The sequence below is a fragment of the Phycodurus eques genome, chromosome 17 (assembly GCF_024500275.1).
Source record: "Phycodurus eques isolate BA_2022a chromosome 17, UOR_Pequ_1.1, whole genome shotgun sequence".
Classification (NCBI taxonomy): Eukaryota; Metazoa; Chordata; class Actinopteri; order Syngnathiformes; family Syngnathidae; genus Phycodurus; species Phycodurus eques.
Window position 1 is genome coordinate 16,431,821 of NC_084541.1, and position 15,277 is coordinate 16,447,097.

Consider the following 15,277-nt stretch of genomic DNA (forward strand, 5'->3'; position numbering starts at 1 on the left):
TGTTGACACATTTCTTGTACTAGTATGACTTGATTCTTGTGCAATTGCGATTTTTATTCTTGCAACATTACAACTTTATTCCATCAATGCCTTTTTTTCTCTTCCACTTTTTTTGACGTTGTTCTTGTACAAATTGTGAGAATCTTAAGCGATTTTATATTTGTTTTATTTTTATGGGTCTACAGGCAAGTCCGAATTTAGAGTTGTGCATGCATGCTGGGTTGTTTGCTCTGTTTGTATGTGTTGCTGCTTCATGTGTGTTAAAGTAGGTTTCTAATTACCGTGACATCTATGCTAATTTCTATTAGCCCATCAATGGTGTTTCGCATCATATGTTAGCTTCAAGCTAGCAGACTAGTCAGATGAAACATATCTACTTTTTTATCATGTATCATATAGCACTGAAATATATTGCGGGTTTTTTTTTTCGTGTTTTTTTTTATAATATTATCCAGCCATCCATTTTCTGAGCCGCTTATCCTCACAAGGGTCGGGGGAGTGCTGGACCCTATCCCAGCCATCATCAGGCAGGAGGGCACACTTAAACAAACAACCATTCGCACTCACATTCACACCTACGGGCAATTTAGAGTTGTCAATTAACCTACCATGCATGCTTTTGGCATGTGGGAGAAAACCGGAGTGCCCGGAGAAAACCCACGCAGGCACGGGGAGAACACGCAAACTCCACACAGGCGGGGCCGGGGATTGAACCCCGGTCCTCAGAACTGTGAGGCTGACGCTCTAACCAGACATCCACCGTGCCGCCTTATTAAATGCTATTACGATTTTATTTTGGTAACATTAAAACTTTTGTCCGTTAATATTACGTTTTTTTTTTTTTTTTTTGCAGCTAATATTTGTATTATATGTTTGCATTAAGCAAGCGGACTTTCCTGAAATGAAATAATTTGATTTACAGTAAATTATGTTTCAAAACCGGTTGAGGGTTTCCATCTTTTTGCAATGCATGAGGCGCAGTTTGTTTGTTGTGGTCGTTGTGGTGATGTTGATGCAGTGCCCCAGCTGTCTGCAGTTTTCACTTCTCTTCCACTTCCACTTTTTTTCGTGCTTTTTGCTCTCCCGAAGCCCCTCCGGCTTCCAATTATCACTCATTTATTCTGTAATCTCTCCATCCAGGCGTAGCCATGGTCCGGCTCCATATGGCCCAGGGCTGGGGTCGGGGGAGGGGGGGCCAGCTGGCCCTTTCCTACAATGTCCAAACTGGCCAGGTTATACACACGCATGCACATGCGCGCACACGGAATTTAGGACATTGCAGCACATACCTGGCAACCGGTCAAGAACCTGCATAAAGAATGCCAGCGGAGCGAAAGAACACAGGTCTAATTGGAGGTGGGCTACCTTCAAAATGACCTGTTTCCACACAGGGTGTACTCGCATTCATGCGTGCAATCCCCGTTTTAATAGGAACACTCCAAATTTTGGTTCATGGAAAATGATGAGTGGCGTGAAGCATGCGCTATTGGGTTGAGATCAGGCAACTAACTTGGCCTTTAAAGAATGTTCAATTTGTTTGCCTTGAAAAAGTCTCGCTGCTTTTGCTTTTGTCTGTAGTAAGTGAAAGGCATGCTCGATTGGGTTGAGATCAGGTGACAGACGTGGCCGTTGCAGAATATTCAAATGGTTTGCTTGCAGAAAGTCTTGAGTTGGTGGCTCGGACTGCCTTCGGTTTCATCTTTAGTAAATGAAAAGCATGCTCGATTGTGTTGAGATCATGGGACCAATTTTGTAGAACGTTCCATTTGTCTTGAGTTTCTGAAGCTTACTGCCTCCACTTTTAACTAAATGAAAAGCATGCTCTATTGGGTTAATGTCATGTGAGCAATTAGGCCATTCAATAATATTCAATTGTTTTGCCTTGAAAACATTTTAAATGGATTGGTCTTTCGGCCTTCACTTTTGTCCCTAGGAAGTCAAACGCATGCTCGATTGGGTTGTCAACAGACTCTGAAAGGCATAAATCGAAAATAAGTCTACAATATCTACGTAGCACATTCACAAAATAATGACTTCAGGATCAACACACCTTTATTGAAGCTTTTGTTTTTAGACGGTGGAAGTTATGCATTGGCCGACCAATCGGGACATGATCCATCTTACTGCCAATGACGTTTAGAAACAATGTATGCCTGCTTTTTAATGGCTTTTTACGCAAGTACTTTATTTGTAATGGCGCACAATTTCTTCTGTGAAGGTATTATTTTGACATGAGTGGTGGAATGATTTAGTGCATCTTACACCTCCGCAGTCTTCACGTCACTTCGACTGAGGCTCATCTGTATGGAAGCCCATTCGGCGGAGATATGAGCCACTCGTGCATGGGACGATACAGTCCAAATGAATTCACGAATGAGGGATCCCTCCGCCCCCCACCCATACTTCATCTTCCTCTTTATGCATTCATTTTCCCCGGCGGTTTTCTTTTGGCCACGAAAGCCCAGCAAACCAGCAACGCGATCGTTTCCATACTGATCGATGGAGGAGGATCCCCCCCGGTCTCGGCGCCTTTCATGCAAAAGCGGTGAGACTAGTGAATAGGCCTAAATGTTGCTTTATGCATTTCATTTTCAAGGGTGATATACTCAGAGAGAGAAGCGATTTCGTCCCACAATGCCTCCCGCGTGTGCTATCCGTCGATATTTATGAGAATCATAGTGTGGTCTCGTGTATATACACTTGTCTAGTGACATTTGAAGACTTTGATTTCAGAGGTTTTGAAAAAGTATACGTTTTCTGCGCCTCGCGTGATACTTGATTTTTGCTTACTAGAGCCAAAAGTGAAGGCAGAAAGACCCAATAACACAGTTTTGAAAGCAAATAAATGGACTATTCTTTTATGGTCAAGACCTGAACTAAATCCAAAAGAGAATGTTTTTTTTTTCTTCAGAGTAAATGTAACGGTATTGTACTTCAAAGTGGAATACAACTGAACTGTACTTAGGAAATATACTGGACTGGATTAAAAAAAAAAAAAAAAAAAAAAAAGCTGAAACCAGAGTAACATTATTAAGTGTGAACATTTAATTCAGTGATTCCTCGCGTATGGAAGCCTGCCTACCACACTTTGAGAATCACTGCAACAGAGCATGATTTAAATTGGCAAAAGACAAAAAAGAAGAAAGTACAAGCCCCAAACTCAAGAATATTCAAAGGCAAACAAATTGAGTATTTGTCAATAGCCAATTGGTCACCTGACCTCAACCCAGTAGAGAATAATTCCCATTTACTGAAGACAAATGTGAAGACAGTAAGAGACAATCCACAATCTGCAGAATTTTTGAAAGCAAAGAAATGGAATAATCGTCATTGGCCAAGTCGATTTGCTCATTGTTTGTTATATAGTTAGTACTTAAATTAGTGAGTAGTAGCGCTAGCTTGCAGCAAAGCCGCATTACCGATTTCCACGAAACTTTGGAGAGGAGTGGCACACATCATGAAATGTTTGCCGTAGATAAATTTTCACTTTCTGCCATTTCAGTCAATAGTACAGTCCAAATCAAAATGACGTGACACTTTTTTTTTCATTTGGCCTTGGCGGAGTTCTGCGCTGTACTGAACGGTTGCCGTCATTGTCCTCCCGCGTGAAAGATTACTGCATATTCAGCCAGATAGAAAGAAGGGGGAAAAAAAGATTAGATAGCAAGTGTCGGATGAGCGCGGAGCTATAAAGCAAATTCTCCTTCCGCTCAGCACACCAGTCATGGCCGATTTGCCGTGCGAAAGTGTAATTCCTCTGGTGAATTACCACTCCTCGACCTTTCGCGGCATTACTAAAGGGCACTTTCACGCATAAATTTCCCACGGAGTGGCGGCCAGGCTTCTTTATCACCGCCGGAATGGATGCCGAATCACCGCTGGTGTTTCCTTTGAGTCCGTATAAGCCGTAATAAATGCACTATTGTCGCGAAACCTGTTGATTAATGGTGTCGTTTATGCGGGTATACGGGCCGTTCCACAACCGGAGGACAATTTAGGCAACATTTTTTTGAAAAATGGACCATTTGTTTTAGAATGTTTTTGTAACGGTTTCCAGACAAATTGGTAATAAACCATCAAATAATTGGATTCGTCCAGCTCAACCGTCAAACGATACACATTTTACATTTTTAAACAATGTCGCTGAATAAATCCTTTATAAATGAATAACGAAAGTACATTTGTATTTGAATACTAATTTCATTTGAGTATTTCTCTAATTACAGTAACAATGTTGCAAATCAATGCTAATGTTAAGTCTAATTTTCCTCACGGGATTAAATATCTGTCTATCTATCTATCTATCTATCTATCTATCTATCTATCTATCTATCTATCTAATCTCTTTTAGTTACTTGCTATGCTAATTGGTCATGAACATACTTAGCTGTATAATAAAAAAAGGAATAACTGAAATTCATGTTTTTGTCTGATAATATAATTTTGATGGTTGCATTGTTTTGAGTGACGCACTCCATTACGTCTGAAAATATTGGAAAAGAAATATGAAAGGCATAGCTTGATGATGTCATTCCTACTGAGTCATGTAGCTCACTTTTTTTCCCCTTTCTCAAAATGGCTAAAATAGTAACACGGTTGTGTATGGAAAGAGAACTTCAGAGCATAATAAGTACTATTTAAAAATGTGTCTCTAATCAAATACATTGTCTTCACAACTACAAGGAAGACATCAACAACAACAAAAATAAAAAAAAAAAAGCCAATTTTAAACTTGTTTGGTCTATTACGTTATGGGAGAAGAGGGGAAAACCCCCATTTTACGAGGATACTAAAGAGTTCTTTGAATATTGGAATTAATATTTAGGAAACATTTGTAGTGTAATTTACACAAGACGTGCATGTTTCCATATTCTGTCAAAGGATTATTTGAAATTTCATAGGGGGGGGGGGGGGGGGGAGTTGGGGACAGACGATGTCCTCCACTTCTGGAATGCACCAAACATTCACTTCATTTTGTGAGCGTGGTCACACACACACAAATGTAATTATTTGAAGCGTTTAGGGCTAAAAGTGATGATCATAATGATGATACTAAAAGCCTCTGTTCCGGTTGCTGCTCAGGTTGCAATTTAGCGCGTAATGAGTCGGAAGCTGGAGGGAAATGTACACTCCGGCCTCCGCCCCCAGGAAGGTGTGTAAGTCACCGGCTCGTCGTGGGGGTAATGTTTAATTGGCCCCCATTTATCTACCTTATCTGCAGCGGACCAGAACCAGCGGCAATGCGTCGGCGAACGGCCATCGGGCTCAACTAAAAAACACACAGTTGTATCCCAAACAGCGGTAGGCCACGTTTGTATTGGAAGCCAGTTGATAGCTCGATAGACCTTTTTCACCATGACGTCACGTACTGCCACAATAGTACAGCGTGACAGCTGAAAAGAAGATGTTACGTGAGGTAAACAGCGGCTGGAATGTACATTTCAAACAGGTGAATTGATTCCGACGCGGTGGAAACTCAGATATAGTTAACATGATCGTTGAGGCACTGGCTAATGAGTTTTCTGTTGCTCGGATTAGTGGCCCGAATGTGGATGAGGTCCAAACCATTTGCTTCCAGTGGTGTCACTAGGGCTATTTTAGGGGCCTGAGACCCCCCTAAAAACTTCTTAAGCCCCCCCCTCCAAAAAAAAATAAATTTGGTTTTATGTGTTAATACCGAAGTTTTATAGTTGAGTAGATGAGAAAATACGATATTTAGTCAAAACTTTTGGAATGTAAACACTCACAGAGATTTATGCATTAATTTGACCTGAAATAATTGTGGTTGTGCCCTCTCTACATTGTATGGCAAAGATGAAAACCTGACCCCTAGCCCCCACTAAACCCCCTGTGATGATCCATCATTGTCTCAAGCTGAAGCCCATTTTCCCCCTTTGACATTCTTAACAAATCCACATTCATAATCGAGGGTCCCTCCAACACGCACGCGAGCGAACGCCTCGCCCCGGTTAATCCAGACCTCTGGACGCTCGGCAGGGAGAAGGAAAAAAAAAATATTCTTTATCGCCGGAACCTCATGGTTGTGACAATTCAATCGGTTCAGTGTCTCCACTGACATGAATTATGGATGAGTCTGGGAGCTCTGGGATTTATGACCGCAGGCTTCGGAAGAAAATCATGAAAAAACGAGGAAAGCCTGACCATGATTGACTTGATGGGGTAATGACTGATTGATTGAATGACCGTCTTTGGCTCGCATAAATGCCTCGTGCTATTTAAATGGAAAGGCATCAGGCACTGACTGAGCAGCAGGAAACTGGCGGAAAAGATGAGAGCGATCTTTCGCAATAAAAGATTCATGCCGAAGCAAGGAAGTGGGAGAGAAACAGTGGGGAGAAAATGCCCCTCTCTAAACCTAGTACAATCTGGTAGATTATTTTTTTTTAAACATAATTATTGTTTTTACTATATTTTTTATTTTACATTTTGAGCCATTTTTGTGTGCCTACTTTGGGCCTTCCACATTCAGGAAAAAAAGGAGGAAATGTTAGCCTATATATTGTAAATAATTATAATCATATGAAAAATAATAAATACTACAGCAGCAGTTGGTGCTAAGAGATGTTTCATTTTGTTATATTTGTTTAAAGTATTTTAAATTACATTTAATCAGTGAAGTTCACATTTAATTTGGTTACCACCAACATAGAAAAAATATATAAATACTATATATATATATATATATATATATTTGGCCTTTTCGACCACCACAATAGAAAACATACATATAAATAACTATAAAATAAGATATATTTGTAGTAATATAAACATGAAAATATTTTAAAGTATAGTTATTAAAATAGTAAAGTATCTTCACCCACACCATTGGCCTTAAAAATAAAATAAAAAATTAATTCATGACAATCGTCACAAGTTAGCAAGCCGACAGATATTGTTCTTTATTTTTTGGTACATTTTTCTTTTTGTAGTTTAAAAATATATATATATTTTAACCTTTGGGGTTTCATAGTTTTGGCCACCTCTGACAAAAACAAAGAAAGATATATTTAAAAATATAAAACATTGATAATGAAAAGAAATGCTCATGAAAATCATTACAAGCTATCACGCCACAGTAAGAGGTGGCGCTGTAACATGTAACCCTAAATCCATTTTAGCCAATCAGACTTCATTTTCTGGAAAAAAAATCCAATATTAATGAGGCATTTTTACGTCTAATAATACAAAATAATGGAAGTTGACTACTACTGAAGTGTTGTGAAAATACTACTAAATACGTTGTTAATTAATTAAACCACCCAGGAGAAAACGGTACATCATATGACGTCATTAAAATGCCATACTAGGCAACATATTGCCTCGGGTTTCGCTTTTCCAGAGGTAGTTGAAGGTTTTTTCCCATTGCTGTTTTATTGTGGAAAAACACTACCGGACGTGACGTCTACTTCCGAGCGCCTATTACTTTGAAAGCGCTTGCGCGTCGGCGTTTTGTCTCAGAGCGAAAGTTGTCCACGGAGGAGAGAGGAAAAGAGGAGGGGAGAGCAGCCAGACAGTCAGCCGGGGCTCGGTCACTTCCTCACGGCCACCGCTGCTACGTTCCCTCGGCTTGTTGTCCTTCTCCCAGCGATGAGACGGAAGGAGAAGCGGCTGCTGCAGTTCGCCGGGCTGTTCATCGCGGCTCTCCTTTTCCTCCCCAACGTCGGTCTGTGGTCCTTGTACCGGGACCGGGTGTTCGACAGACCGGCGGCCACCGCGGCGGACGGACCGGGCGGGGGCCAGCAGACACAGGTGAGAGGGGAGCCGGAAGTCCCATTTTTGTGTGGTTCGTGACCGAAATCGGGGAACTCTCCATGGTGAACCATGGAACACCTTCACCCACTGGCCACGATATTAGGTACACCTTAAATGTGATCCAATACGAGATTAATGAAGAAAAGTCAGACTTTTTTTTCCCTTCTTTTTTTCGGGGGAGGGGGGGGGGGTAATGTTTGTTGTATAATTTACATAATTTATTAGTTACTGGCACCTATTCCAGCTGACATCGGGCAAGAGAAGCGGGGTATCAAATAATTGTCCATTCATTTCTGATAACTGGAACTTGACTTAATGATAAGAGAAGCGGGGTCCACCCTGGGCTGTTATCCACCCATCAGTTTCCGGTCGCACTTGTACTCATTAGGTTCTATCCCAGCTGACTTTAGGCGAGAGAAGCGGGGTATCAAATAATTGCCCTTCCACATCTGATACCTGGAGCTTATTCCAGCAAAATTTGGGCAAGATAACTGAGTTCCACCCATTTTCTATACCACGTGTACTTATTAGGGTAGCGTGTAACCCTGTTGACTTTAGTGAGAGAAGTGTAACATTGAATAATTTCCACCGATTTTTAATAACTGGAGCCTATTCCATCTTACTTTTGGCAAGAGAATGGTAAATGGACTGCACTTTATCTACAGTGCAATATCGAATAATTTCCACCCATTTTCAATAACTGGAGCCCATCTCAGTTGACTTTTGGCAAGAGAAGCGAGGATCATCCAGCTATCCATTTTTTTTGTATTGCCGGTACTCATAAAGGTAGTGGGTGAACGAGAACCAGCTGACTTGGCGAAAGAAGCAGGGTATATAAATTTCTTCTGTTTTTGATGACTGGAGCCTATCCTGGCAGACTTCTGGTGAGAGAAGTGGGATCTCCAATCATTTTCATTCCATATTTTCAGCTGACTTTTGCCAATAGAATCAGTGTATCAAATAATTTCCATCCATTTTCAATAACTGGAGCCTATCCTGGTTTACTTAAATTCGGCGAGAGAAGTGGGGTTAACCCTTGTCTGGGACAAAAAATTAGAAACGGCAGATTATTATATATATTTTTTTAACTAATAAGGAAAAGCAATAATTTCTTTAGTCAATTACTGACTGCTGTTGAACACCCTGGAGCATTAGATATTGAGCCGTTTACTGTAGCCTGTATGTTTTTAATGACGAATAATGAAAATGCTCCACAAAAAGTGCAGTTTATGAATGTCTTTCCAAATGGGAGTCGGGCGTGACCTTATCCCTAATAACTCTTTTAACGGCGCACATCTCATTTTTATTGAAAGTGTGGAACCAATTTCATTAACTTCCCGTAAAAAGATTTTTTTTCTTTTTCCCCGCTAAAGATTGCCTCTGTGGTCCCTGGTGATTTTTAACTGCCTTAATAGCTAATTACGTGATATGCCATCACAGCAGAATTGATCCGTTTATCAATTGGCAGGTATTCATAAATGAGCTTCTTTTTTTTTCTTTTCTTTTTTTTAGGAACTCGCAGAGATTCCCACAGTTAAATTAAATCTGGGTTTTTTAATTATTTCCGCACAATGGCATGCACTACTTTAATTTGGATCCGTTTAGAACTTTTGTATTTTTTTTTTTTAACTCCACAGAAACTTCTCCATTGTCATTTAAAGTCAGACGATGATAGTTTGACGGGCTTCCTATGGAAAAGGTGATAATGAAATAGTCTGCAAACATGTTGAACGGGAGTGGACTATTTTGTTGCAAAGACAGTGTAGCGTTACGTAACAGTGCAATCTACCGTAACAGAGTGCCCGTGAAAATGCATAAAAATACGCTAATTAAACGCATATTGATGACTGAATGTACTACTTTGAAAAGGCAGCTCAGTGTAATGTGGTGTAGCAGTGTTGCGTAACAGCATGACCTAAGAGTGTAATGTAACATGCCAACGTAACAAGGTAACATAATAGTTGAAGAACATAACAGTACAATGTAGAAATGTATCGTAACAGAGCAATGTAATGCAATAGTGTAATCTAATAGAGTAAGGTAACAGTGTGACAGCATGACGTAACATAACAATACGTTGATGTAACAATGTGATAGCGCAATGTAGCAGCGTAATGTAACAGCGTAGCATAAGAGTGTATGGTAACATCGTAACGTAACAGTATAACTGATAAGCGTAACCTAACAGCATAACGTAGCAGCTTAATGTAACAAGGTAATGTAACATTGTAACAATGTAACAGCACAATGTAGCAATGTAATGTAGCAGTGTCATGCAACAGCGTAACATAAGAGTCTATCATAACAACGTAACATAACAGCGTAATGTTATAGCATAATTTAACATATCAGTGCAATGTCGTAGCGCATTGTAGCAGCATAACATAGCACAGTGTAGCAAAGTAATGTAACAGCATGATGCAAGAGCGTAACATAACAGCCTAACATAAGGTAACGTAACAATGTAACGACATAACAGTGCAATGTAACTGCATAACGTGACATCGCAATGTGGGAATTTAACGTAACCGTTTGACGCAACAGAGAAACATAATAGCGTAATGTAACAGCCTATAGTGTAACAAGGTAAAGTCACAATGTAACAACGTAACACCATAATATAGCAGCGCAAAGTAGTAATTTAACATAAGAGTGTAATAATATAAGTGTGACACAATAGCGTAACGCAACAGCGCAGCGCAGTGTGACGGTGCAACGTAACGGCATAACATAACGGTGCAACGTAATGGTGTAACATAACAGCATAACGTAACAGCGTAATGTAATGGTCTAAAGTAAGAACAAAACATAACGGTGCAACGTAACGGCATAACATAACAGCATAATGCAACAGCGTAATGTAACGGCGTAACGTAACGGCGTAATGTAACGGTGTAACATAACAGCATAACGTAACAGCGTAATGTAATGGTGTAAATTCAGAACATAACATAACGGTGCAACGTAACACAACAGCATAACACAATAGCGTAACGCAACAGCGTAACACAAATGCATAGCAGTTGGCATAACATAACAGCGCAGTATAGAGTGGCTGTTGCTCAGTTCGTAGAGTGGATCATCCATTGACCGAAGGGTTGGCGATCCAAATCCCGGCTCCAACTGTCCACTGTCGAAGTGTCTTTGGGCAAGACACTGAACTCTAAGTTGCTGCCAGTGGGCCTGGCAGCGCCCAGCATGGCAGCAGTCGCCCATTGGTGTATGAATGCGTGCGCATCTGGATGAATGCGTGGATGAATCTGTAAAACGCTTTGGGCACCGATGGTGTAGATTAAGCGCAACATAAGAGCATGACGCAACAGCAACACGCAGCGATTGGTGCAGAAAATGTTGACGTCCTTTTTTGTGATTCAAAGTTGTTTCGAGCAAAGTTTGAGGCAGCTTTCAAAAATGTTGCTTTGCCAATTTGGGAGTGCTAAAAGTCAGAGGGGTTCTCGTTACGTTACAATTGTTATTGTCAGTGAAGGGTGTGCCTTTGGTCGTGGCTTGGCCAACATCAACACTCTCATTTTCTAGTCGGCTGCTAAGATGTTAAAGACATTTAAAAAAATAAAGAAAAGCCTAATTCAGACGGAAGACTCTGCTCGGTGAAAGCCCCCCCTTAGCCCACTCCCCCGGGGGCGACAGCGTATGAACGTAGTTCCTCAGCATTCTATTTCATCTGGCGTATCAGGCCGCGTCTCGTCGCGTTTAATCCGCTCTGATCTCGCTCGGCTGCTTTCCCGCGCTCGCCGTGTCATCTTCGAGTGAAGCAGACGCAAACCAACAAGGGGAAGCAAATGTGCTCTACAAACGGCACTAACCAGAGTTATGTGGGAAAAGGCTGAATGGGATTAGCGTCTTGATTTTTAAAAAAAACATTTTTTTTTACTAGCTACTCCACTGAAGTCGTACCAGCCCACCGGGATCAGCCAAACACAAGGCGAAGACGCGCCTTTTGTTCCTAATTTGTCTTTTGTTGCGTTGTTTACAGAACGTCAAGCAGAACAAAAGATGAATGGCAGCACGTTGCAATGGGAATCCGCTGTTTAAAAGTAGCCGAGCAGGGAAATTTCAACGTAAAAATGGACATAACGCTTCTATTAAGGAAACATTTCCTCTGGAAATTCATTGGTTAGTTGTTCAGTTTCCCAAATATACGACGCAAAAAAAAAATTGGTAATTTTCTTTGAAAATGTACAATCTTTGGGGTGTTCAAATGTTGAGTTAGCAATGTACATTTTAAGTTCAGGAGCAAGGACCAACACTTTCAACTTTTGCAGCTAGTCTTTACCCAAAAATGCCGGTTCGAGTTTCAATATAGGCCATATGACCAAATTTTGAGGCCGCGGTAACAAACAACATTTTCTTACATATTTTAAGGCAATTTTCCCAGAAAATGTTGGTTGGTTTCCAAACTATATGACCTTTGGAGTGTTCAAATGTTGAGTCACCACTGTATGTTATAATGTCAACGTAAACGACCATCAGTTTTGTACCTTTTTTTTCTGTGGGTTTTGAGGTAGATTTTCCAGGATGCGTGTTTTCGTGTGGCAAACCTTCTCAGAATATTTTGAAATATTTCCATAAAAGAACCAAGACTTTTTTTTATTTACCTTTTTTTGTGATTTGAAGCCTTGTCTGAAACGTTCACCTCGAATTACACACTTTTGAAGTGTTCATATTTTCAGTTATGAACTTATGACTGCATGTTATTGTTTTAATAGTTGAGGCTGACGTTTTCTTAATTTTTTTGCGGTTTGAAATTTTTGTATGACTTTTGTGGCACTTTTTACAATTTTTACCCCAAATTTGTCAACCTTTGAGATATTGAATTTTGAGTTTCTACTGGACATTATAATTTTAGTAGTAATGACTGACATGTTTTTACCTTTTTCGTGCAATCCTTTGATACACCAACATTTTTACCCCAAAATATAAGGCCCACGGGGTGTTCACATTTTGAGTTACGACTGCACGTCATAATTTCAGTAATAATGGGTGGTAACGCTTTCTTACCTTTTTCACGGTTTGAAGTTATTACAAATTTTGCGGCACATTTTTGCCCCATCAATTTTACAACCTTTAGGATATTCAAAGTTTAAACCAACACTATGTTGTCATTTCTGTTGGAGCTGCAACAATTCATTGAATAACTCTAATAATTTGATTACAAAAAAAAAGATACTAGAAATACTATAGTGGAACGTGAGGATGGCGACCGAGTGGGAAAAAATAATACCAACACCTAACATGTCCATGTTAACGTGTTTAATTATATAAAAAAATAATTTTTTACTCGATGAATCGATGGTATAATCGGTAGAATACCAGTTTCTAAAAATATTTAATGGCTGTAGCCCTACGTTCGCTGTGGATGGCCCTAAAAGAGCTCCAAGTACATTTTCAGCGCTGATTGACTCCCTTGCGCGAGAAGTGGCCGAACGCAAAGTCAGCAGTGGTGGGAGGTGGCGAGGTAATTGCATCTCGAGGGGTCAACGCGGATTTAGCAGCAGGTGAGGAAGCGGTGAGAGGGGTTGTGGAACCAAAGAGCGACCGCTATCTCTCAGTTGGTGGCAGAGAGGAAGCTGAGAAAGCAAAGTATCGAACCCGGCGGGGCATTGAGAGAATGAACGAGATGCGGCGGTCTTATCGCTCTTACCGTGGGATTTGGCTCCGTCCCGAACAAATGGCTTTGTTTGCGCCGCCTCTTTTGTCCGCGGCAACAGATGCGAAAGAGATTGCTCACGAGAGGCGGCTGCGAGGTAAACGCGAGATTCTCAGGAAGTCTGCGATGGGAGATCAAGATTTTTCCTGGCTCAAATTGAGACATAATGTGTGTTGAGGATAAAGCTGTAATGTTAGGATAAAAGTGTCATCATAGAACAGGAACCATTACCATAAAAACTGTGCACTGTTGTGAGAATAAATGTGTAATATTATGAGAAAAATATCATCAATTATGAGAATAAAATCACATTACCATGAAAATAAAGGCATAATCGTATATTGTAATAGTACGAGGAAAAGCCCTAATGTTTAAAAAATGGGTAATATTACCACAGAAAACCCATGCGGTTATGCGGATAAAGCTGTGATATTACAAGAAAAATATCGAATATTATAAGAATAAAGTCACAATATTACCAGAGCAAATGCCATATTGTTGTGATAATAAATCTAGAATATTTCAATAAATAATCATATTATGAAAATAAAAACATCGCAGAAAAAAAAGCTGTAATGTTAGAAGAATAAAGCTTGAATATTATGACAAATATATCATAATATTAAGATAAATACATTTTGTAATATTACCCAAAAAAGCCAGACTGTTGTGAGAATAAAACTGTAATATTCAGAGAAAAGTATAATTTTGTTATCAAAATAAAATCAAAAGATTACCGTAAATATAAAGGCGTACTGTTATCTGGTAACATATGACAAAAGCCGTAATATTACAAAAATACAGTCATTATATTGCCACAAAAAAAAGAAAAAGAAAATGAAGCTGTAATATTTCAAGAGAAATCTCTATTATAAGAATAAAGATGCAATATTACAAGAGAAATATCTATTATAAGAATAAAGTCATAATATTACCAGAAGAAATGCCATATTGTTGTGATAGTAAATTTGTTGCATTACAATAAATACATCATATTGTGAAAATAAAAACGATATTAGCATAAAATAAACATAGTTAAGAAGAAAACTGCCCTATTAGGAAATATATATGTAAATATAGAAAATTGCCGTAATATTACAAACATAAAATCATAATCTGACCAGAAGCATTGCCATTATGTTGTGAGAAAAAAAAATCTGTAATATTACAAGAAAAATCTATGAAAATAAAGTCAGAATATTACCACGAAAAAAAAATACCGCTGCGAATAAAACTACTATTACAAGAAAATTGCCGTAATATTAAAAAAATAAAGTTGTAATATTACCAGAAAAAAAGGTATGACCTTATCAGATTAAAGCTGTAATATTACGCAAAACATATTTTCGTTCTACGAAAATAAAGTTGTCATATTACGTTGTTAAAATCCATACTGTTATGAGAATGAAGCTGGAATATTACTTAAACAAAGTAGTAATATTATGAAACTAAAGTCATAAAATTACCAACAACGTGCTGTTATGAGAAAAAAGTCAAAGTTCAAATTTCGTTGTCCATTTTGACTTTGGTATCTTTTTCCTTATTGTTCCATGCACTTCTGTGTACAGCATTTATTTGAGCGATCATTAAAAAGGAATGTTTATTTTTTTTTCATGCTAGTCAAGACCGTGTTTTATTATTTAGCATTAAAAGTCGCATCAAAAGGCCGGCGTGTGATCTCGAGATGGAGCTTTCGATTGCAACAGTGTGAAGACGGAGTTATTTATTTTTTTCTGATGTGTTCCAATCAGCGGCGGCGACACGTCATATGCTCAATTGTCTGTTTTGTGAGGCCAGTGAGAGTGAAAAGAAGCGTCAGGTTCTTTCCTGGAAACG

At 39.3% G+C, this 15,277-nt stretch overlaps 1 protein-coding gene across 2 annotated transcripts in view; it reads left to right on the forward strand.

Annotated features, from left to right (window-relative positions):
* The first annotated feature begins 2,473 nt into the window (after nt 1-2,473).
* Nucleotides 2,474-15,277, forward strand: part of LOC133416301 (polypeptide N-acetylgalactosaminyltransferase 10-like) — a 37,042-nt gene continuing 24,238 nt past the window's right edge. Inside the window, exon 1 of one of the 2 annotated variants that reach the window (XM_061703117.1) lies at nt 2,474-2,545. Coding sequence is in view for 1 of the 2 variants with exons in the window: in XM_061703116.1 (XP_061559100.1) it covers nt 7,609-7,770 (162 nt within the window). In the remaining variant the exon portion in view is untranslated. Of the gene's footprint in view, nt 2,546-7,490; nt 7,771-15,277 lie in introns of those variants that run through there. The other variant, XM_061703116.1, reaches the window with a different exon arrangement.